Below are 25,378 nucleotides of genomic sequence, written 5' to 3'. Positions count from 1 at the left end.
GATGAATTTTGATATGGTGGGAAATGATTATATTCTGGAATTCACCCTTAATTGGGATAAAATGCCAGCTGTGACAAACACAGGCTTCTGATTTTTTCCCCCCCTAGAGGTCTATAAAGTTCCATCGGACTCTTAGGGAGATGTTCAGGCATCAGATATTTGGACCTAACGGTTTCTGTCTAGTTCACAAATCTTAAATTTTCAGCTACAAATACACAGAGAGGAACCACGCTGGGTGTGGTTTCAAATTTTATTTATTGTTATTTTGAAAAGATTTGTTTCATCTTCAAATGTAGATCTAATTTCAGCATATAATTTAAAACTGACCCCTAGCACATGTTACAGAAACAGGACTCTCCAAGACAGACTACTTTTTTTCTTTACATAATTGATTTGACACACAAGAGCAGGTGTGTGACGAGGGCAAGACCAATGCCCATACTCCACTTCATCCCTTGGGTGGAGAGGGCAAAAGGGTCCCAAATGAAGGAGGGGAGGACTCCCCCAAATCCATTTTCCTTCTCCAGGAAGACATTCCTATGACAGGCATCCAGCTGAATTTCTTTACAGACATTCCTATCAGACATGATGAAGGGGGACACTGACAACTGACCTGCAGTGAGCTAGGCCTCACAGCCTATCTGTTTGAAAACGGCCTTTTGCCACCAACAGGGAACTTCTACAGAGCCGTGTTTCAAAATTAAGAGGAAAGAGGAAAAAGAGCCCTAGCCAGTCCCGATATCCCCAGCCAACTGCTTTCCATCTCTCACAATGCAATCCTGTCTTATTTATTTGTTCTACTCTCATTCCATTTTTCTTTGAATAATAATGAACCCACATATCATCTTTCAGTGCAGACCATGATAGCTGGTTGCACAAAAGGTTCCTGGACATGCCTAAAATCGCTGTCCAGTCTAGCCATTCTCAACTTTTTTTTCCTTTTTGTTCATGGCCATGAACACAATATGAAAGGCCTATAGGCTGAATCAGGATTGTGTGAGTCGCATAATGAACTTTCTAAAGTGGGGTGTGAAGAATTGTTTTCAATCTGCGGTCCCCTTCAAATGGGCCAGGGTTCCCCAGCGGTCCATATGGCCCCAGTTGAGAAAGGCTAATGTCTACAGCTTTAGTTGTAGAAAAGGAATAAATATCAAAATATATGGAAGTTCATTAAGATTGTCAAATACTCTGACACTGAAGTGAAAATGTTAAACAAGTGGTCAAGTGGCAAAAAGGGCTGGTTAGATAGCATCTTAGTAGCACCCAAGATGCCACAAGAATAGGTTCCCGACAGTAGGAATTTCAGCGCAATTTCTCTGTCTTGTCTCCTTTCTCTGTTTGCTACCAGGAGCTAGGATGGACCACTCCACCCCCATCAACTACTATACTGAACTCTTAAGAATACAATATATGTCTTGTTCCTGGCTAGAATCTATTGAAATAGTTCTTTCCAAGCACAAGTAACTCTGGGAATGGTGTTGTTTCTGAACCAGGGATATGCCTTGGAACCAGCTGGGCTGCAAGATGGATGTGCCCGTATGCAATGTTGTTTAGTTACAGGTCATAATCTTGGTCAATGTTCTCTTGTGCAAATTGGCTGGAATTTTCTGCTGATCTCCATCATGCTAAGGCCGATGACAAAGCTATCCTTAGTGCCCTAACCCATTTTTTAAATTCTGCAAATACAGTCTCCTCTCTCTGTTTCCTTTCCAGGTCAACACTAGGCTCTGGAAACATCCAAAAATGGCGGTATTCCCCCACCCACCCACCCAGCTCACGCAGGTCTTTTGGTCTCCAGTCCTGCTTCATTGAGAAAATAAAATACATATACTATACAAAGTTACTCGGCACAACAACAAATACATTAAAAAAGATCTACTCTTATGTACAGTATTTATAAAAAGCAAATTGACCAGCCACCCCCCAAGTATAAAAATACATGTCTCTTATTTTATGCCCATTATTAAACTCTAGAAATAATTACTTATGGACTTAAAAATTACTTTCAAAACCACAGTGCTGTAAAAATATCCATCTTAGTTTTTTTCCCCACCCCCTCCCCCTCCCCATTTCCCACCCAGCCCAAGGCCTGAAATTTATAAGGTGCATCCTTTGAATGAGTGAAGGAAAGAAAGTAGAAAGAGACAGACAAATGAAGGAACAATAACAGCAAAAAAAAAAAAAACCTTTCAGCATGGCTTTTGGCAAGAAGCCTAGAGATGTCTTGACTACAAGTTGGGCTAAAGTAGCTGAGGACAGGTGGAAGTTTGCTCCACTCTTCCTTCTCAGGTGACCACTGAATTAATCCACTTGAAGATATATTCCATTGATTTAAAAGAAATCTACTTCAATGACAACAGTTCAGGATGACAGAATTTTGTCCATTTGCTTTTGTTCGTCACATAATAATAAAGAAGAATGTCACCATCTATAATGCAGGGCAGGTCCCATAATCTTATCCAAGGGAATAATCTCATGCAAAGGCCATCAGGTTTACTGGAACCTAGCAAGATATTGGTGGGATTAGGAGTAGGAAGAGAAAATATTGTCCATGTCTTCACTGGTCATTAACTGGACCTCAGAGTTCAAATGGAGTTCATTGCAGATGGCAATATCAGCAGTCACTTATCTCACAAAGCATGTGACTTCCCTAGTTATGTTCCTCAAGCTATGTCTTTCAGGTATTTCCCTGCTGCATCATTTCTGCAAAGCATATTGATACAATGATGACCAAGATAAAACAGAATGAAACCTACAACTGCCTTTTAAGGTGCATATTACTAGGAGCAGCAAAAACTCTTTACTACAGCAGGGGGCAGTGTAGCTTCAGGTAGTTGCCTAGAAAAACAACTCTTGGCCCAAAATACATAGCAGCTGAAACCCAGCTGTAAACTGCAACTGGGACAGGCCTATTAGATCAATGGAATTTACAGAGAAGTCAACTCACCAAATCCCCATGGATTCACTGGACCTGCTCTGTGTCTTGCAACTCGATTTCAGTCATCAAATTATTGCAAAAGCTTACAAACCACTTCAGTGTATGGCATACACTGGAGAAACTCTTATTGTTGGGACAATTGTTTGTTACAGCTGTTATGACACACAATCACCCCAATTCTACCATGCAGTACCAATCACAGTAGGTACTGTATGGTGCAGGGCCAGGATGGCTGCTCTCCACACAGAATCTTCCTGTGCCTGGAGACGAGAGTTTTCCTGCTCTTCCTTCCACACACATAGTTCAGCTGCTTTGTGCAGGAAGCAGTCCCATGTGAACTGGCAAACTACAGCTATGTGAACATAGCAACAAGCAAAATAGTGATGCAAGGGGCGGGGGCTAATGTCTTTAATCTCGCATGCCCGTACTGCCTTCCCACCTGAGAGTTTATTCCTCATAGCAGCACATGCTGCTCATCAGACATGGAATGGGCAGATGGAGATGCCCACCCTTGATGCTGAGTAACAGGAAGGTTACTAGCTAGTAGTATTCATTTAGCAGTTTATAGTAGTGGTGTAATCAATCAGATGTGTTTTCCTGGTATATCTCAAGTTCTGAAATACTACCACTTTGATGGTACTGGATTTATACAGCGTGTTGCATTATCTAAGCCTAAGAACAAGCTATTGTAATCTGTAGGGGAAATGGCGCTTTGAAGTCTCAAAAAGATTCTGATCTGATGTGTTAGCCTGCCTAATGGAGGCAAGCGTATTAATTTCATTTGCTCAGTGAACTTCTGAGAAGTGCTGCTTTTTTACCTTCCTGGAAAGGCCATTTAACCTGACAGTAACAGCTGTTTAAAAACAGAATGGGTAGCCTGAGAAGGTGACAGGTTCTCCATTTTTTTTAAAAAAAATGGTTTTAAAAACAGAGGCTAGTTGGCCAGCTGTCAGGGATTCTTTAGGTATGGATTTTGTGCTTTGGCATGAGTTTAGGAAAAAAACCTAATGGGGTCCCTTCCACCTCTATAATTTTGTAATTCTATTAAATCATTTTCATCTTATGAATGCTGGACGATATGAGGAAAGTCAATTTTACAAACACTCTCAACTTCAGATCATGAAATAGCAACAGGAGATGGTAAACAGCAAACACATTTCAGTACAAATGAAAACAGATTTGGTATAGGTGATATTTCTCCCAATCAGATCCCCAAGACCAGTAGTTTGAAAATGGTGTTCTGGGGAAAGCCAAGTTCCCTAGAGACAGCACAGGGATCCTGAAGAGAAACCATCATCCTGACTAGCACAGCAGAAAAATGTTGCCATGATCTTGTGAGCCCATGCTTTTAAGTTTTCTCCATAAGGAATCAATTACAGCTTTCCTCCCCTACTTCAAGAGCTGCAGACTAGATATTATGAAAGCATGGCTATTAATTACAGGGGAGGAAAAACTTAATTGGTTTCTCCTAGTGTGCTAAAGTATGAGATTGGATTGAAAAAGGCTACGTTTTACCTTGAACTCGCCCACTGTGTTTATACCCTGGAATCGGCTCAGCTCCATGAAGTCTTGTATGCTACTCTTTAGTGCACATCATTCAATTAATACCTAAGGCTTCTACGCCAAACTCAATGAAATTCATAGCCTAAATTACAAAATTCTATAAGAGATCATTTTCCCTTCAGATATTATCATCATCCAGTCGCCTACCACAATTGGGGAAGGATGCTAGACCAACCCCAGCCTGCATCAGCTTTATGTACTATAAGATAGCAAAGAAGTTCAGTCTTCCTGCTACTCTTGAACCAGGCCAGACTGTCAACTTTTCAGGATGCCATTACTGTTGAACCTCTAACCTATGTCTGATCTGCAAGAATGAGCAGGTGATCAAGCTTTATACAAATTCCTCTCCAACAAGCTGTTATTCAGTGTGTTGCTGCAGAGACAGATAGAAAAATTGCCCACCATAGGTGAAATACAGAAAGATGTTAAACTCTAATTGCTGGGCTTAATAATAATAAAAAAAGAGAGAGGGGGGCATAAATCTAATACCGAGCAGTCCTCCTGTAATGTGAAGGAGATTTCTCCCTCCCTGCATCGTTATCCAGCTCTCTGCACCAGCCAAAGACTTGGCCTAGAGGGCTTCCCAGACTTGTGGGGCCAGTTTTAAGGATGCACGGGGTGTAGCACTGTTTGGTCAATAGAAGCAGTTTGGTCCGTAGAACAACCTGCCTACCCCATCCCAGCCCCAGATCCTGCCTGGAACCACTAACTGCATAGTGACATTTTCCTCCTTAGATGCAATGCAATCACTTCCGGTGCTTGTCTTTCAAAAACAAACCTGTTGTTGCCAGACTGGCCTCTACTCACTCATTGACTTCATAAAGATGAAAGTTAGTAAGATAGCCACTTCCTTGGCACAGGATTACAGAAGCCATGCCTTCAATTACAATGGAAGACAGAAGGTCTCTGTTTCAGCCTTTTGTCCAGGTTTCAACCTCTCTGTTCAAAGGATCAGAGAGCAGGAGACAGAAATCCCCCCTGCTGCAGACTCAGACTACCCTGGGCAGCTCACTCTTGCCTACCTCCTTACCAGTGTTCCTTTTCTACTATGTCTGTATGTAAATATCTGTTTGCCTGCCTGCATGTGTGCACATACGGTTGTGTGTATTAGGCATATATACAGACAGAACTGGGTTTGATGGATGAACAGTCTGGCCTAGTTAAAGGCAGATCCCCGCATCGCTTGTAAATATCCTGTTGGAAACCAAGGAATGCTTGGCTTTGCTCTTCTACTGTACCCAGGCCTTCTTTTCCTTTAATGGCTTCTTTCATCCCTTTCCTTCTTGCACATTTGTGAGGCCCATGTATGTCACTATAAGATGAGACATAAAAGCATTTCAGGGCACTACAAATAAATATAGAACTTGGTGGCCATCTCTGGTCAAAGAAGTAGCTCTGGATACACTAACCGTTTAGTCATCCCTCCATAAATGATCTGCAAGGAAAGCAGGGACTGCTTGCCAACACGGCCATTATCAATACAATTCCATTGGAATCTCACCATCCTGGACAATAAAAGCAAAGTAACTATGTACAAATTAACACAAATTCTTCTAAAACTACAGGAATTAGCAGCAATTAAGTCCTAGTAAGTAGTTAAGCTGGTGGACAAGGTTGGTGGCAGGGCTAGCTCTCCCAATCATCTGCCACTAGAGGGAAACAGGGGTGGGGCACTGTGACAGGTTACAGGGTGGGGTGGATGTGCGGGAGTGAATGATGGTCTCTCTCAGATGGGAGGATCAGGTCCATCTGATCCAGTTATAGCTCCACAGGTGCTTTCAGGACACAGGAGCCTGAACACAAAAGCCTCCTTACTCTAGACTCTTAAATGTTTTGTCATTCCTTCTTGCCGTATTCTGATGACACAAGGGGACAGAAACAGGAATTTAATGTCACTGACAACAGGCCTAATTCCCATAGTTCTATCCATAGAATGAAGAGCGGTGCTTTCCCTACTGCCTGTCCTCCTCTAAAGGCCAGCCCCACCTTACCATTTGGCCCTGCTGAGGCAAAACATGGCAAATCCCATCCCGACCATGAATTCAGAAGGGTTGAAATCCCCACATTGTTTCCTACTACCAATTTTCTCAAAGGATGGCAAAGGGCAGGCTGTAGCTCAGACCTGGGAACCCACAAAGTCACCACTAAGAAATTGTCATGAGGGAGGAAACGTTGATCCTGTGGCTCTTCAGGTTCACACCCTAGCAGAGAGAGAACAACTCTGAGGAGAGAAGCTACCAAGAAATAAGGGCTGAGAAGCAAACCTTTGAAATACCCAGAAGCCATACAATAGAAGGGACCAGCCCAGTCAGCAGTGAACCTTAGGTAAGAACTGTGCACCAAGGCTTTTCAGTCATATTCCCCCCCCCCCCCATTTCCCTTGTCTGTTCATGACACTGACCTTTGGCCCCCTAAGTGCAGGCCGGCCATTCTGGACACATCTAGGGCTGGATGTACACATATGGCAGCCACCCTGATCAAGTGCCTACCCCACCCACCCCACCATGGCCTATTCCCCAAGCTGGTCTGTCTATTAGGTGCCATCAGTCTGGCCTACCCCAGACTCTGAGGGGTGGGGACATCAAATGCTCAAAGAATGAGGAATTGGCTGCCAGTCAGGTACCGCCTGCTGCGCCCCCCCCCGGCTCAGTGTGTGTGGGGGGTGACGACTGAGTAACGGAACAGCAGCCCTTGGCTCAGAACAAAGCTAGGGGCTGGAATACAGTACAGTACTAGTGGGGGGGGGTTTGTTTGTTTGTTGGGAGGGGGGCACAAAATGTATCCAAGCCAGCTTAGTTTCCCAGGGTGTTGATCCAGTCACAAGGCTCTGGGCCCTCCCTGGTTAGTGGCTGCCTCCACTCTTCCCGCCACCTGTTGCCCAGTCGATGATGATGAAGCTGAGGCTCATGATCATGAAGAGTACTCCAAGGCACGCAAAGAGGGCTGCCTGCAGGGAGAAGAAAGAAGAAAGAAAGGGATAGTACTCACTCACAGCAACAGGACACACCTAAGTCTTTTGCTGGTGTGTGTTTCTGCATTAATGGGAGTTTTTTCGCTGCTTGTACTGATAAATGTTAGGGAGAATGGATAGGGAGTGCAGCTGGATTAAACATCCCCTCCCTGTATGTTGGAGCCCTGATTTTTTAAATCTATCAATCACACAAAGAAATAAAGTATATGCTATGGCTTGTATCCTGTCTGTTCTCAAATCCAGGCAAAACAGACTGTTTCATGTAGGGTTCTGCTTTTTCTGCCATTTGCGCAAGCAGAATGACCCCCTGCTTTCAAACTACGTTTGCAAACAAGAGTCTGCCCTTTGTAATGCGTAGTTTAGCCTACAAAGTGGCATCAAAGCAGTCTGCCTTAAACTTATGTTGTACAGCTCCGAGAATACCCCATGGCTGGTGGATGGGAACGTAAGTCCAAATAAGAGCATTTTCAAGCTCTAAGACCAACAACTCCTAACAGCACTAAATAGGAGGTGGGCATCCCCCAGGATGTTTCTGGGCAGTCTCAGCTAGATTGCCCAAAACTGGAATTTCTCTCAACAGGAGGTGCCGTTTCCACATCTGTATCTTACAAAAGTGAAATGATAGTGAATTTCATCTCTCTTGACTTCCTACAAATAACTCTGTATGTGCATTTTTTTAGGCGAATATCTAGTGTGGACATACCAGAATCTTGGGAGTGGATTTCGTAGGCTCCTTGTCCTTAGGCATGATCCGGATATAGAAAATGGCTGGGAAGATGAATATCAGGCAGGGGGCCGATGTGGCACCTGGAAGAGACAAGCAGACAATGCTCCAGCAACAGGAAGTATATCTCTGCCTTTGCCCCGCATCCCTGTCAGAGGTCAGACAAGTTATCGATTTGCCCCCAGGAACAGCTTTTGAGTTTAGAATCAGCAGAGAAAGAAACAGCGGCTGAGTAGCCATGAGCAGAAGAGAAAGCCCTTTGAAACTCCATAGCAAACAAACAAGTTAGAAGCAACGGCCTTGATCCATATAAAGGTGGCTCTTCAGGCAAGAGGATCCTAGAAGTGAGTTGGGGGAGGGACCTCCCGCAGTGTTTCTCAAACTTCCTGTAGGAAGCTCCCGTCATCAGCTTGACTACAAAGTCATTTAAGCAGGAAAGATCATTCAGTTCTGAGCAGCTCTGAGAGAGAGAGACATAACTCAGTTTCTCCACTGAATCCTTGGACAAAAAACAGTGGCTAAAACCCAGCAGTAATTCACAACTAAAGTAGGCCCACTGAATCAATGGGGATTTAATGTATTCTCGAAGGCTTTCACAGCCAGGATCCGATGCCTGTTGTGGGTTTTCCGATATGTTTGGCTGTGTTCTTAAGGTTTTTCTTCCTAATGCTTCACCAGTCTCTGTGGCCAGGATCTTCAGAGGACAGGAGACAGAACTCTGTCTGTACTCTGATGCAGTTTGCTTGGATAGTTGAGTATTTATAGCTGTGGGAACAGCTTTTGTCCTTTTCTGGAGATTGGGTGATTATGGTGATCAGGGTGTTTTTGTTATGGGTGTATTGTTGTGATAAGGGGGACAGATAATCTGTCACTTTGATTGATGAGTGTCTAGCTAATGACACCCATTCTCCAGAATGGAGAATTATATGATTTATGAGTTAAAAATGCAAAAATAAAAAAATAAAAAATCCCATGCCATTGCCTACTATGAAGAAAAAGGAAAGAGAAACATCTGGTCCATTCAGGTTGCAGACAGAAAAAAACACCTTCTTTTGACGGAAATGTTTTGCCTTAATATTGGTTAAATGTTCTGTTTTTGTAACACCATAATCTTCTTTCTACCAAAATACGCTAGAACTAGCCAATATGTATCTTTATAGGAAAATATTTGGGAAAACCTCAGTGGCAAATGCAGTCCAAAAGATTTAGGGACAAAAATCCACAATTTCTCCAAAACTGACTGGATCACTGAATGGACAGGTGTGGGTAAAACAGAGCTTGGCAAATGGTACACCAAGGATGTTGAGAGAAGACTCACCAATCAGGCCAAAGATGCCCAGGATGGAGGGGGCAAAAATTACCAGCAAGTTAATGGATGTCAGCAGCACAACAGCTATAATACAGTGCCGAAGCCAGCTGAATTCTTTGTCCTGAAAGAGCATCTGCTGAATTGCACGGCGTACCTGAGAAGCAGAAAGAAATACTGTTGATACACAACACGTCATGCAACATGGACATGGAGACAAGAAAGGGACCAACAGGTTACCCACCTGCAATGGTAGTTCTTCAAGTGGACCTCTGTGATTCACCACCCTGGGTGATCTGCGCCTGCGCGGAGCCTCACTGGAAAATTCTAGAGCTTCCGCAATAGCCAAAACCACATTAGAATAAGGCCCCTCCCCCCTCGTATAAGCGCGAAGGCTCCCTTTTCAGTTGTGTCAACTGCCGCTACATTAAGCAGGATGGCGTGAGAGAGGGGAGGACGGGTGGGATGTGTGAATCACAGAGGTCCACTCGAAGAACGACAATTACAGGTGGGTAACCTGTCGTTCTTCTTTGTGGCCTCTGTGAATCACACCCTGGGTGACTAAAAAACTGTCTTACCCAGAGGCAGAGTGTCACGCCAAGGTAGAGACTAGAACAGCACATCCAAAAGCTGCATCAGACTTTTGCCAGAGATCCAAGTCTATAATGCCTTACATCTAAAGTATGGAGGATTCTTTCTTGAGTTGTGGATAGTGACGGGAAGAAGGAAGGAAGGATAAATGGCTGATAGAGATGGAACTGAGATACGACTTTGGGGGGGAAAGAAATATCCATGGATAGTTTGACTTTGTCTGGAAAAAACTGAAAAAAAATAAGAATAATCATGATGTAAGGCCTCTAAATCACTGGCTTGTCGAGCTGAAGTGATGGCGAGGAGGAAAACTGTTTTAAAGATAAGTAGCCACAAATCAGTTGAAGCTAAAGGTTTGAAAGGAGCTCTAGTAAGTTGTTGCAGTACTAATGTTAGTGTCCATTGCGGGAAAGGCGTATGGGTATCTGGGTCGATATGAGATAGACCCTTAAGAAAATGTTTCAATGTTGGATGCTTAAAGAAATCAACTGCCAGAGAGTTAGGGGGCTGATAAGAAACTATGGCAGAAAGGTAAAATCCCAAGGAAGAGAGGGAAAAGCCTCTAGATTTGAGATGAAGCAAAAAACATAGAAGAGTAGCAAGTGATGGGTTGATAGAAGGCAATGAAGAAGCTTCGTGAAAGATTTGAATCTGTTCCATTTATACAGGTAAGCCTTTATAGTGGAGGGTTTCTTTAATTGATGGAGGACGTTCATTAGTGAGGCGGAATCCTCCATGCTGCCAGGTGCAGAACAGGTAAGTCTGGGTGGAGTACTTGGGCATTGTTCAATAGGTTGAGTGTCATAGTGTTGATGTTTGTGGCTCAATGTCAATGGAGGCATCATGTCCATGGGCATTTGTTGGTGTCGAGGATTTTCGTTACCGAGAGATGTCATCCGAGTGTCCATGGACGTCATTTGACATGGTTGAACATCGGTGTTGAACTTGGGGTCACAGTGATGTCAATTTCGATAGCTTGGTTTTATCGGGAAACGGAAATCGTGCGTCAATAGAGGAACAGAACAAGTGTCCATGGACCAGGATGGATATCGAAGATCATTGATATCAGAGCCTGTGTCTCAGTGATGTCAAAACGGAGGTTGCTGATGAGCTGGTAAAGCAGTGGAGTATATAGACGCTGGAGATGCTGAGCGAGAGGAATGATTTCCCTCGTCTGGATTAGTGGGAAACTATCAGGAGACTGGAGCTGTAAAAGCCTCGAGTGTAGAAGAAAACTGCTCAACCATCCTGGGTCTTTTAGGTGCCAGGTAGGGAGCAGGTTGGAGTTGATGTGGGTAACGGTGATACGGCCGTTTTGACACCAATGGCTATCGAGATCAAGGCCTGCATAGAGCAGCTGGCTGATTGGCAGTTGCGGTTTGTCCAGTTGAGCACTGGTCGTGGCAAATGGCAACCCAGTGAGAGTGCTGAACGCAGGTCTGGGCCACACTTGATGAAATAGATGGCTCTAGAGACTGTTGGGGCCGATGTCTCTGAGGAGGTTGTGCTTGACAATCAGATGTTACTGAATAAGGTGTGGTCTCTAATTGCTGTTCAGAGTCAACCCTGTCAGGTGAAGCAACTACAGAAGGGTTGCTCAAAAGAACAGACTGTTGAGGATTGGGGGAGAAGATGTTACTTGATCGACTCTGTCATCCCATTCCGGTGATTGGGAGCAGGGTTGATGAGAGGGGATTCCATCATCATCAGAAGCCGGACCAATAGAGATTGTTGAGGCTGCTGAGAAATGACTGCTGCTTTAGATTTATGCTGTTTAGGTCTTTTAGGCGGAGAAGGGCCCGGAACTGAAGAGGCTTTGGTGGACATTTGATGTTTAGTGGAAGGCTTCGATAGCGAGGATTTCGTTATTGAGCGCTTCAATATATGGGTTTTTGAAGTTTTAGACTAAGTGGACGGAGCGTCGGAGTGGGATGGTGTGGTCGATGGATGTTATTTTGAGGCTTCAGAAAGAGCCTTCTCCATTGCTTTGGTTTGTGAGGTGGCCTTACAAGGAGGTCGGGCCATTTTGGTTGGTTGATTGGATTGTTCCCAAAGATGGAGTTTTAATCTGGATAAGCGAGAACGGAGGACTCCACGCTTGAAGTTCTTACAATGCTGACAGGAGAAAGTGTCAAAAAAGACACTTGGCGTGGCGGTCAAAGAGTGGTATTTTGTTATCACAGACCACGCAGTGTTTAAACGGGCCCAAAGGGGCCATGAATAGGAAAAAATAATTAAGGAGAAAAAAAGATGATTGGGGTGGTGCTGCAGCCGGAGGCCGAGCAAAGTAGAAAAGAAAAAAATCTCTAATGATAATGAATTTAATCTAAAAGTTAAAAGGAAAAAAAGATTGATAACAGAAATGAATCAAGAATAAACTCTTTCTCTTTTACTCACAGAAGCAGAAGTATGAGGATCTCAATGTGGCGGTTGAAAGAAACTGAAAGGGGAGCCTTGGCGCCAAGGTATTTATATGAGGGGGGGCCTTATTCTAATGTGTTTTTTGGTACCGCAGAAGCTCTAGAACTTTCTGATGAGGCTCCACGCAGGCGCAGATCACCCAGGGTGTGATTCACAGAGGCCATGAAGAAGAACCTGCTGCAAACTCAGATACCAAGAGTGTCCCTACATCTTCTACTCTGGCAGCACCATCATGGGCCCCAATGAGGTCGCCCATGATATCAGTGATTTACTGACTTGTTCCTCTGCTCATGTGATTTTTGCCAGCAGTTCCCCTCTGTACCCTACATTGGGCAAACAGGACAATCTCTGTGCAATGAATAAATGGATACTGGTCTGACATCATCTACTTTTTGCAAGGCTCTGACTGCTTCTGTCCATGTCCCAGCCAACATCCCAACCAACCCCAGACATTGATTGAAGTGGCACTTATGTAACCTATGTCCTCTGTTCCAGCATTGTGGTTGCTGCTGGGAAACTGCTCAACGCAAACCCTTCTCTCTTGGATACCTTAGTGACCAAGAGATTTAATTGCAGGTGGGCCTTCTGCAATTAAATCCTGCCCATGTTACATGGGCCCCACATAGACTGGCCAAGCTATATCTGGGCTTTCTTGACACTTATTTTCCTTTTCAGTTACTTATTAGAGGTAAGAATGACATACACTCTAGGAATGGGACTTCAGATTTTAGACTTTCTTAAATTAAATCTGGCCTAAATTAGATGACTTCACAAGTAGGGCTACCTGGATGATGGCTGTTACTTTCTTTTACAGGAATGTTTTTGCAGGACAGCCCCATATCAGGCTGCCTTATATTAAGATGGATCTTATAGGGCAGTGGTTCTTAACGTGGGCGATAATGCCCCCCAGGGGGCGATTTCATTTTTCAGGGGGGCAGTAGAACGAAAAGGGGCGGCGTGGGGGCGCTGGAGCAGAAGGGGGGCGGTAGGTGGGCGCTGGAGCAAGCCAAACCTGTGAAGATGGCTGCAGCCTTTTTACAGTGTGCATGAATATACATTTTCCTCCAATCTTAATTTAGTTTCAGAGTTTTGTCTTGAAATTTTTAGTTCCTACATTGCGGTTTGTTTTACGCCCTTTTTATATTTCTTTTTGCGTCTTAAATTCACTTGCAACTACTGTAAATCATTAAATGTTACTTTTGGGGGGGCATTTCATTTTCTTGGAATTGAATTTTGTTTTCAGGGGTCATTGGATTTAAGTGTCATAAATAAATAAATAAATAAATAAATAAATAAATAAATAAATAAATAAATAAATAAATAAATAAATAAATAAATAAATAAGATCTCATCACCGCGGAGAGGGGGGCGATGATAACTTCCTCAATGGCTCAAGGGGGCGTTTCTTTCAAAAAGGTTAAGAACCACTGTTATAGGGGAGAACAAGAGCCTCGTGGCACAGTGGTTAAAACACTGTACTGCAGCTAAAACTGTGCTCACGACCTGGGGTTCAAATCCCAGGTAGCCGGCTCAAGGTTGACTCAGCCTTCCATCCTTCCGAGGTCGGTAAAATGAGTACCCAGCTTGCTGGGGGGGCAATGTGTAGCCTGTATAATTAAATTGTAAACCGCCCGGAGAGTGCTTGTAGCGCTATGGGGTGGTATATAAGTCAAATAAATAAATAAATAAATAAATAAATAAATAAATAAATAAATAAATAAATAAATAAATAAATAAATAAATAAATAAATAAATAAATAAATAAATAAATCTTTGGCATGGTGTCACCCAGAATCATTCATTCTGACATGGTGTTTCTCCAGAGTTTCATCCAAGAGTTTTTCATTAACCCTACGTTGATCTCCATTGTATTTCCTGATGGTGCTCCATCCGAGTACTCAATAAGTCTGAGCCTGTTTAACTTCCAGACTCAAGACAAAATTGGGAACATTTGGTGTGTTGTGGTGTGATTTCAAAGTATGTTTTAAATACTTTCATTCTTTTTATGTTTTAATTGCAGTTCTGCTATGGCCTTCATGAGACATTCATCCTTGTTTCTCTCTGATGATTTTCTACCAACATTATACAATTTGGCTCCTGCTTTCTCTTGCTTGCACCTATAGCCAGGGTTGTAGAGGTCGAGTAGGAAAACACGGTGATACTGATATTAGCAGTAAACATGCTCGGCTATCTTGACAATTGTTTGCCTTTTTAGTTACCAATTAGAGATAAATATGACATCTACTCCAGGGAACTGGACTTCAGATTTTAGACTTATTTTTGGTTTCTGATACGTAGTGTACAGAGTCATTTACACATACAGTATCTCATCTCTTTATATACTTTCCATATTTGTTTTTATTACTTACTGGGAAAAGAACAATGGGCACCGTCAATGTCACAGCAGTCAGGACGGCTACCCGCACACACAGGATCAGCACATCAAATGGGTCTACTCTGTTGTAGGTGTGTAGCAGCTCTGATTCTACCTGGCCTGTACAAATAGAGAAAATCATGTCATTACTGGTCAAGCCTGATCTTCAACAAAGAGCTTCGTTTACATCCCAGAACTACTCCTTACAAGAGAGGGCTGTATAGATATTAGCTCCTTCTTCACTGGAACCCACATCCTGTGTCGACAAACAGAGGGCTTTGTTTTCAAATAAGCATGCATAGAATTATGGTGCATGACACTGAAATAACAGAATTAAAGGAGTGGGATGACATTGCAACATTGTGCTGTATCCACTAGAAACACTCAAAAGGGCTTAATGTGAAGTTGTCTAGTGAAAAGCATGGAATGGCATCATCCAAAAGCTATACAGGGTGACAACAGGGAAGGCTTTTAAAATGTGGAAGGACCTCTGGCACGTGAAATATTAATTTGGCTTGGCCACCAGAAGAGCATCAGGGTCTGCCTACTGCTTCCTAGCAGTGAACTATGAAGCCCCAAGGAAATGAATGTTCTGTCTGAGAAGACACCTCGTTCCCCCTGGGCCCACCCTTCCTCTCCATATGGGTGGGCCCTGTGGGAGGGACTTACCATAGAAAGTGAGGTAGCCAAAAAGGGCAGCCAGGAAGTACATGACATACATGACGGAGATGGAGATGTTTGAGATGCACTGCATTTTTTTCTTGGAGGGGCTAAAAGACAAGCAGAGACACAATGTGTGTGAGAAGGAAAAAAAATCCCTAATCTGTTAAAGGTACCCACTCTTGCTTGCCAAGATCCAAGTGTCCCCCCGCCCCCCAAGGACAGAGAAAGAAATAGGATTGGAAAGTGTCCGATTTTATCCTGGAAAACTGAATTGTGCAGGGCCACAGTATTTCTGGTGACACACACATCATCTGCCTACTAGGTACCAGATGTATTCCTCACCAAGTATCAGGAAAGTACTAGGAGCTGATATATGAGCATCAAAAAAGAGATAGAGCCTCATCAAAGGATACATTGGCTCCTTTATTAAACTGAGCCAAATAGGACTTTCAAATGACATATTTTAGGTCTTAAAAATAGCATGGCTGGTCTATGCTGCAAAGAGAAGCCTTTGAGAATTTCCCTAAGACACTAAGTATGCAGTTCATAACACAGTGTGTGTCTGTGTTGGTGTGTCATCCTCTACAAGGAGCTCCACTCCCCCCCCCCCAAAAAAAGTTCAATTCCTCTCTTTGCTCTGCCTCCACTTTAGTGCCATGTTTTAGCAGTGGATCAGTGCCATAAACAAACACTTACTCTTTCAGCTCAGTATAAATAGGCAGGACTTCAGGGTGGCACACAAAAGCAAATGCCATGATGGGGATGGTATAGGCTGTCTGCAAGGGTGTGAAAAGGAGAGAAAAGGAGAGAGAAAAGAGGATGTTAAGGCAAGTGCTGACTTCACCCCATCATAAAGCTCTTTTAGCCTCTCAACTGCTTATACCTGGAAAGACTGAAACACACACACTCTCTCTCACACACTGACTGTTAATTGGAAGAGGTGGAGGTAAGCAACTCTGACTCAAACAGGGTTGTCTCTTCATGTGATTTTATAACACCTCACCCCCAGACTCCACATGCCTGATTAGGGAGTACTTTCCACATCTTCAATACTAAGCATTTCTTATCCTTCAGCTCTTTTCTTGCTCTGTCAGATCAACACACATTCACCTGCTATTGGCCTCCTTTTTCTACCACATTTGTTCCATATCTGTGCTGCTCCTTATGTTCCAAATGACTTCCCTGCCTGGTCAGTCCTCTTTTCCTTCAGTTCCTCTAAAATGAGAAATCTAATTTTTCTCCCATATTAGCCTATTTGTCCACGGTCTACTCTGCTCTAATCCCATTCCTTTTACTATCAATCCTCTCCCTCTCTTTCGCAGACATCCAGCCGTTTATGGCCATGCCAATCCTACAATTTGCACAGTGCCTGTTTCCTTTGTAATAGGGGAGAACAAAATGCAGCCGATAAACCACCTTCAACTTTCCTGGAGGCCCAAATGAGGTACCTCCCCATCCCCTACTCCCTCAAAGTTAATTTAAAAAATAATTGTTCAACTCAGAATGTCTCTCTCTGTCCTCCAGAGAAAATTGGGGGGGGGGGGGAGGAGAACAACTTTGCCATGTCTTGGAAATCACCAAAATATGCTGTCCTCCCATTCTAATTAAAGAATATTTTGATTTGGTTTTTTGAGTTTGGGTCACTACAGGCTTCTTCCCTTTAAAAAAAAGGGTTGTAAGAAGAAAATTTGGGGGATGGTAGGATGCAGGAGCAGATATGACCTTCTTAAGGTCTAGGTGTTCCCACTCCTTCTCTGTAAGCACAGAACCATTTCACTGTGGGTGACATGGATCAGTGGTAATGGTAAAGCAGGAGTGCACAACCTGGCTCCCACTAAAGTGTTTTTAGAGAATTACCAGATTTTAGGTATTGCTGGGGTTGTGATCCAAAACACGAGAGTGGGTGGTTTAGAGGTTCTTGTCCCTGCTATATAGATTAACTGGACACAACTAAGTTCATCTAATGCTCTAATCTGCAACTTACATTACTACACATCTATGTATCAAACTGCTCCTGCTGCATGGATCATGAACCCCACTTATCTGACCTGAGAGTTGAGTGTGAACAAGCTTGAAGAGCAGACATCTTCTTCAGTTGCCTGGACAACCGCAGGATCACTCTGATAGCTGCTTGTATTGACTGATGCATAAGTCAAGTTGCCAGTTTTGTTGATTGAGTCTGGAAGTGGACAGGGGATCTGGAACTTTTTATAAATAACCTGGGATGGGAACCAGAAAGTACAGCATTATTCATTCATTCATTCATTCATTCATTCATTCATTCATTCATTCATTCATTCATTCATTCATTCATTCATTCATTCATTCATTCATTCATTTAGGTGGTTCACAGTATTTAAAAAGTAGAATTAAAATCACAATGAATTATGCATTTTAAAAAACTGGGAAAGAGGAACACTGAGAAGAAAGAACAAGAGGGAATGATTCAGGAGAGAAACATGTAGACAAATATTTAACCCACCCTAAACATCAGAAGAAATAAAAAGCTCTTAGCAGTTTGTCAGATGCTTGAAAGGGCGGTGGGCAAGGTCTACTAAACCTCTCTAAGTCCCCTAAGAGCAAAGGCCTTATGCTAAAATGTCACTTGTAAATCATGCTCATCCAAGACAACATGTCAGCACATCAAGCCCTGACAGAAAACTGGCACAACAGTGGTCCTGGTGAGGGAGGTGCTAACATACTTGGCGTACAAAAACAGGGCTGGGGAAAACTTTAGCCACCCAGGTGTTTTGGATGCCAGTTCACATAATCCTTTGCCACTGGCCATGCTGAAAGTTAAAATCAAAAACAGCTGCAGGGCCAAATGCTCTACCAACATTTTGGCCACCATACAGCTATTTTGCTATGGTAGAACATCCCTGTATGGTTACAAGTCCTTATAATAAGGAACAAAAGTAGCACATGATAGCTAGTGTAATGATGCGGACAGAGTGTTGGACTAGGACTCAGGAGACCTGGGTTCAAATCCATGCTCAACTCCAGAACCTCACTTGAGGATGACAGTGGTAAAACTGCTGCTTAAATACTCCACATACCTCAGAAACTCTAGTACCCTACCTCAGAATTGACTCAAGGCAGCATCACACACAAATGGCAAGGCACAACGAACTTTCCGTATTCTGCAAGATACCTCAGCTCTACATATTTGTAGGCTTGAAGGGGTTATTTCCCCCCACCCCCGCCATCTCATTTTATTCCCTTGGGGCACTGTTAGTCTGTGGGGGAAGGAAATGGGATGTGTTTTGCTTAGCTATGAATACGAAGCAGTTTTCAAATGAAGCAGTGTTCACACTGCAGTCCATGTGAGATTGTTTGCTCACTTTAAATTTAGAATCGCCTGTGTTTTCAAGGCTCACGTCAGCCTGGAAAAAAGTGTCCTGGGTTAACTGGGATGCCTATGTGTTTCTGCTCATGCTCGGGAGCTTGCAGCTCCTTCCCAGGGAACCGCCAGCCTGAATGGCAGGCACTGACTACTTCCCCTTGAGGGCTCGGCCTTGACCCCAGCCTTCTCTTGTCACCCCACATGCTGGCATCTTCGCCCAGAAATAGATCAGCCTTGCTAACAAGAGGAGCGAGAATGACGTGTCTCTCTCTGGCTGTTGCTCAAATGGCTGGGGGCAGCTTGCTTGTTATTCACGATGACAGCCCGACAGGACTTGCAAAATCTGAGCCACCCAAAGTTAGCAGCGGCCAGAGGTTGGGTTTTTGTTTTTTTTTGCTTTTTAACCACTTTGACCTGACGACTGGTGTTAGCCCAGGAAAAGAGGCATTTTGGGCTGTACCTGGTTCAAGGAAAACTGGGAGTAATCAGCAAAAGAGGGAGGGAGGGGGTGTCTCATAAAAACCGTTATGCTCTAAAGCCTTGTACCCACAGAAATGAAATGCAAATCCTGTCAGCAAGGATTTTCGTATTTATTCCGTTGACTCCATTTTTATATAATCTTCCTCCAAAGACCTCAGGACAGTCTCCACTCCACTCCCCATTTAATCTTCGCAACACCTCTATGATGCAGGCATGGCAGGGACACAGCAAGTGGTTAAAGCCCCCCCCCCCCCCCGCGTAACTTCATGACCTAAGGGGATATTTTTGGACCCAGCACTCTCCAATCCTATGACAGTCCAACCATTACTACACTATCACCTCTCTTTCTTTTTTTTCCCTAAGGAATGTTTCAGTCTAGAAAAGACATACCTCGTTCCTGCAATATCCTTCAAGGATTTTGGTTAAAAATGTTTTAAATGTTTTTTTTTAGAGGTCAAGGAAAGGACCTCAAACTAAATCTTGAGCAACACCATCCAAAATGAGCATTTTTGTGAAGATTTCTCCTCAAAAGATTTTCAACTAAATCCCCAAATCATGCATGCATGTCATTGAGGAATTCTGGCTAAGGCTAATAACCCGGCCATTTTAAGCAATTCAAAATATTTGGAGGTCCCCAGATTGTGGAAGACTATTAGACATAGAGGGTGATCAGAGGGGCATATAGCTCATTGTTTGGTTTCCTTTTGGTACAGTTTGGTCTACCCGATTGTCTGGTGACCACATGTGTTCTCAAGTAATAGTGATCCATCCTGCCCTTCTTGCAAGTTTTCTCTTTTCTTTCTGAAATAGCAGTAGGCCTGGAGTTTATTTGGTGTGATTGGGAGCGCTCTTGATTGCTCCTTTCAACAGTATGTGTGGTTGGTTAATCTGCTCCCAAACAGAACTGTGTTCTCTGTGCTGGTAACCCTGTGGGGTTTGACATTGAAAGTGACAACAAAGAAGCATCTTCCTCTACTTTCATCTTCTCTAACTTTTAAAAAAAATCCCTAATTGACACAGTACAGTTCTAGATACACAGGGGTGCCCTTTGGTATGTGTGATGCAGCATAAATTCATTGGGAAGGAAATTAACAATAATTAAAAAGGGAAAAGGTCCTGCGGCCTGCCAGTGACAAAACGTAGGGAAGGGATCATCCATAACTGAAAAGGGGAGAAACTGTAGGGATTTGAAATAGGGTCTGGATCTTTCTCACAGGATAAGAAACATCTCTTATGTGAATAGAAGGACCATTCAAGTGCAGGATAAAATAGATCACACTGAAGAGAAGAGCCTTTTAAGTGTGAACTAAAACACTCCAGCTTCATCCATGTAATTTTGTGCATTACAGGAAAAGTAGGATAGAAATGTTATTAGCTTTTAACTAAAACAACAGTCTCAGCATTATTTAGGAATAAGCCCCACTGAACGGAATGAGAGACTTACTCATCAGCAGACGTAATGGGACTGACTCCACAACAGACATGCATTGTATTGTACAGTAAATAATTAAGACACTATTAAATTAAACAACTCACCGAAATAAGAAAGAAGACCATGCAGCTGAGTGAAAAACCACTGGCATAGCCAAGGTAACCTGGAAAGAGTGAAAACAAAAAGTTGCAAAAAGGGGCTTTGAAAAGTCTGTGGAATATATTTCTTCCTATTTCTTCAGCTATGAGATGCCCTGGCCTTGGCCATAGCCCAGGGACAGAATTTCACCTTCCATAATGGAGTAAAGGTGAACTGTTTGGTTCATGAATCCCCATTTCCCTAACTCCATCTCTTAACCCCTCAATCTGTGCTGATTATAAAGAAAACTAAGACCTTTAGAAGAGGGTATTGATTAAGAATATGAACCTGGAAGTGTAGAACTATATTTTGGTCCAAGGAAGCTACCACACTTGGGGTTTTATCCTTGACAAACCCCACTGATTCTGATCCCAAACAAAGTTTCCCCACCACTCACTTCTCCAGAAGCTCAAGGAGACACAGAGGAGCATTTCGACGCTGAGGGAGGAATGAAGAACTCTGCAGTGCTTTAAAATAATGCTAGGAAGAACAACCATCAGCCTCCAGCAGTACAAAACAAATTCCTCTGGCATACAAATACATATGACTATAAAATCCAAGTGATGGCATGTGTTTGATCCTGCAACACCATTTAAATTTTTTTAGAGCAGTACAACAGTTATCTCAGGAGTTAGTGAGTGCTCCAACACTGGAGGCATTCAAGAAAAAGATAACCGCCTGGCAGATATGCTTTGATTGTATTCCTGCCTTGACCAGGAGGTTGGACTTGATGGCCAACTTCACTTTTCTATAATTCTATGATGACCCTATGGGTCCCTCTCACCTGACTGAGAACCTCTTTCAGCATACATTCCCACTGACTTCACTGGGTGACTTACCAAGCTGCTTCATGAGGGCCAAAGGGAGAATGACGCTGACAGAGACCATGATCACCAGGTAGTTGCCATTCATATACCAATCCCTACAATGACACAGACCACAGTTAATATTCCTTTACAGAAGACTCTGAAATGGTAAAGCTTGGTTTGGAACTCTTTAGTATCTGACACTGAACAAGGTGTCACATAAGTTTGAACTTCACTGCAGAATGAAAAATTGGCAATTGTGACTAACATTTCCACTTCAAAATTTTACAGCACTAGTTAGAAACAGAGCATGGAATACAGTAGGCATCCAAATCAGAGGCATAACATGAGAGCTCAATACTCGACCCAAGTGGATCAGTTTTCTTCAAAGCTGACAAATTGATTCTCAAGCCCGGCAATTCACTCAAAATTCAACTCAACCAACTTGAAATTCAGACTCTTTTGCTTTTTCACATGTCCAACTAACCATTTGAGAATATGAATAAAGGTTCCCAGCTTCTACCTGCCAGTTTAACAATGGGGAGAAAAGTCAGCCCACTCCACCACTGCTCTTGCTGGATGGGTGATTCTGGGAAATGTGGTATCCCCCACCCCACCAAAAAGCCATTCACAATGTCTGCATTACTTTATGACCCACATACCCATAACCCAGACCATAACCCACCACGTCAGGAAGGCTTATAACAATGATAACCAAGTCCCTGGATGCTGTTTCTTTTAGTTACGTTTGTTTTAAAAGTTCTAAATGTTGTCACTCAATTTATTTAATCAATATTATAACTTAATTGTTTTCAAATGCATAATCTATTGTGTTTTAAATTCTATTCTTTTTAATACTGTGAACTGCCTTGAGTCCCCTTATCGGGGCAAAAGTGGTCTATAAATTAGACAAATACAAGAGATAAATATGTAGCTCTTAGCTCCATGCAGAAAAGTGAGATGTAGATGGATTCAACACAATGGAATATTGTCCTAGGTGACATATATGCGTGTGCATGCACACATGCACATCCACGCGTGCACACACATGCTTACTGGCCAAGTAATAATTAGCAGTATAGACAGCAATGATTGTGAAGATGGAATACTAGGACTGTTTTGCAAGCCAGTGTCAAGCTTTGACATGGTCTAGATTTAGCAAGAAACTGAGACAGCAGAACCTTCCCTGGTTCACAAATGGATAAGACTGCTCTCTGCAGAAAGCCCTCAGGTGACACTGCAGACTGTGCACAGCATGAAATTCAACAAGCGCTCTGCTCTGGATGCAGCCTGCTTCACCATCTTCTGTTCATCCTCCTGGACCTTTCTCTTCCCCTGTAAAAAGCAGGACCCTGTAGCTGTTTGCCTTGCCAGGAATCATACAGTCAGAATAACACAGAGAAAGGAAAGATGAGATGGCTTTGGTTTTGGTTCTGAGGCAGATGAGTTTGAGTCTCTGACCTCTCTCCCTCTACTCACATACCCTGCTCTTTCTTTTCTCTTCTCTCTATTTCATTGAAGGTGGAACTTCTCCTTAGTGTTTCAGTATCTCACATATCTTTCTGGCTAAAGTCAAGGAAACAAGGGAGGACTTAAGTAGATAGTTAGGCCTTGCCCATATATTCTGCAACTACAAAGCTCACCTTATTTGTAACTTTTTAGTGATCCCACAAAAGTATTGCCTAACCCAAACTCTATTACAATTAATTAGTCATAAGGCTATTTGGGTGTATCAATTATAATACAGCTTCCCAAGTTAGGTACATCTGTATATAAGTACATACAGCAGTATGCATGATGTACACAATTTTTGGGAAGGCCATTTTTAATTATATTTGCCAAAGTTTCATTGTGTATGTTATGCCTGTGGGAAAATGATAATGTCACCAGCAGATTTTAGGTAATTGGTCACAGGAAGGTAAACATCCTCCCGCACTGTACAAGTTTGAGAAACTGGTATATAAAACTAACAGTCAACTGTATACTTGAGTGATTCACTAATGACTATCCAATCATCTTGCCTAGCCACTTACTGTGAAGCAGAGACTAAAAAGTTACTTTTCTGACCTATAATTCCCAGGATCCATTCAGTCTGCATGGAAGTGGCCATGATGGCAGAAGGATCCTAATAAACAACTTTTTAAAGCTCTACTCTGCACCTACCACCTGGCCATCACACTCCAGATAATTGCTAATCCACACTCTGAAGAATTCAGGATTCTGGGAGTTGTGGTTTTTAAAAGTAACTGTTCACTGTTCTGCTCTGTGCCATAACCTGACCATCATACTTTGAAGGCTGTGAAGCTGTTGGGGCCTTTTTTTGTTGTTTAATCATTAAGTCGTGTCTGACTCTTTGTGACCCCATGGACCAGAGCATGCCAAGCTCTCTCGTCTTCCACTGCCTCCCAGAGTGAAATTCATGCTGGTAGCTTTGCAGACACTGTCCAACCATCTCGTCCTCTGTCGTCCCCTTCTCCTCCTGCCTTCACATTTTACTAACATCAGCGTCTTTTCCAGGGAGTCTTCTCTTCTCATGAGATGGCCAAAGTATTGGAGCCTCAGCTTCAGGGTCTGTCCTTCCAGTTGGCCTGCCTACATCTGGCTATAGTTAAAAGTCAGCAAGAATGGACAACCTCTGCTCATCTGGAAGCCAGAGCTTCTGTGGAACTAGTGGGTTCCATCTTGACATTGTACAAAGACTGCAGTGTGACCAAGGATGAACCCATTGTGGAGTGATACCTCCAAACACAGGAATCCTCAACCAGGTCCTATTTAGATCAGCACAAACTGCCAACACTTCCTCATATTTTGTCTCTGCAGCCAAGAGAACTGGGTATGTATGATGAGTTTGAATTAGATTCTCAGGTGAAAGTTTTTGATATACTTTGAGCTCTCTGAAGGATGCTACTCCCAAATACCCCAGTCCTGAGGCTATAAACCGAATGGTAGGACCTCCATTTTTGGGAGCTATTGTTCTAGACAAGGGCTTATCTCATTCTTGCCTACAGCGTAAAATCACCCTAACAGCTACAGAGAGTGTATATCACACAGGAAAAAAAGAAAGAAAGAAGAAGGATCCCCCTGGGAATGGACATAACTCAGAGGGTAAAGCATCAACTATGCATGCAGAAGGTCCCCAGAATCAGTCCGCAGCATCTGGAAAAATCCCTACCTGAAAACCTAGAGAGATGCTACCAGTAAGTGTCAACAATATGAAGCGAGATGGAGCAAGGGCTGAATTCAGCATAAGGCAGCTTTCCATCCTATATTTCTCTGGTTGCTTCGCCCTTACCAAGTGTCAAGAGGAATTGGGAGTCACAATTTTCTCAGCAATTGACTGCACACCCCTTGTGGACCACCATGTTGGCAGTGTGGGAGGAACATCTCCCACTTCTTCAGTCTATGAGCTGCCATGCTGGAAGCCAGAAGATCCAAGGAGATTAGCTGTTTTAATCCCTCAGCACAAAACCAGGAGGGTCAGCTTCTTTCTTGCAGATGTGCTAGATGCTGTGCAGGGAAAGGTGAGTTGTACGGCCCAGCTAGGCTGCGAGCAGATGCAGGCAGCTGGGCGACGCATCCAGAGCAGGGACTGGGGAGCAAGTGATACATCCTTTGAGGATTGGAAGTT

The 25,378-nt window shown here is 43.2% G+C and overlaps 1 protein-coding gene across 1 annotated transcript in view; it reads right to left on the bottom strand.

Annotated features, from left to right (window-relative positions):
* Positions 1-236: 236 nt before the first annotated feature.
* Positions 237-25,378, bottom strand: part of SLC38A3 (solute carrier family 38 member 3) — a 103,852-nt gene continuing 78,710 nt past the window's right edge. The window contains exons 8-16 of the mRNA XM_020789244.3: positions 21,784-21,866; positions 20,911-20,969; positions 17,600-17,770; positions 16,248-16,327; positions 15,558-15,658; positions 14,884-15,008; positions 9,515-9,659; positions 8,176-8,279; positions 237-7,448 (exon numbers count right to left, since the gene is read on the bottom strand). Coding sequence (XP_020644903.1) covers positions 7,344-7,448; positions 8,176-8,279; positions 9,515-9,659; positions 14,884-15,008; positions 15,558-15,658; positions 16,248-16,327; positions 17,600-17,770; positions 20,911-20,969; positions 21,784-21,866 — 973 coding nt within the window. The 3' untranslated portion in view covers positions 237-7,343. The remainder of the gene's footprint in view (positions 7,449-8,175; positions 8,280-9,514; positions 9,660-14,883; positions 15,009-15,557; positions 15,659-16,247; positions 16,328-17,599; positions 17,771-20,910; positions 20,970-21,783; positions 21,867-25,378) is intronic.

The sequence above is a fragment of the Pogona vitticeps genome, chromosome 2 (assembly GCF_051106095.1).
Source record: "Pogona vitticeps strain Pit_001003342236 chromosome 2, PviZW2.1, whole genome shotgun sequence".
Classification (NCBI taxonomy): Eukaryota; Metazoa; Chordata; class Lepidosauria; order Squamata; family Agamidae; genus Pogona; species Pogona vitticeps.
Note: the sequence above shows the minus strand (reverse complement) of the source record. Positions and strands in the feature narration are given on the sequence as shown.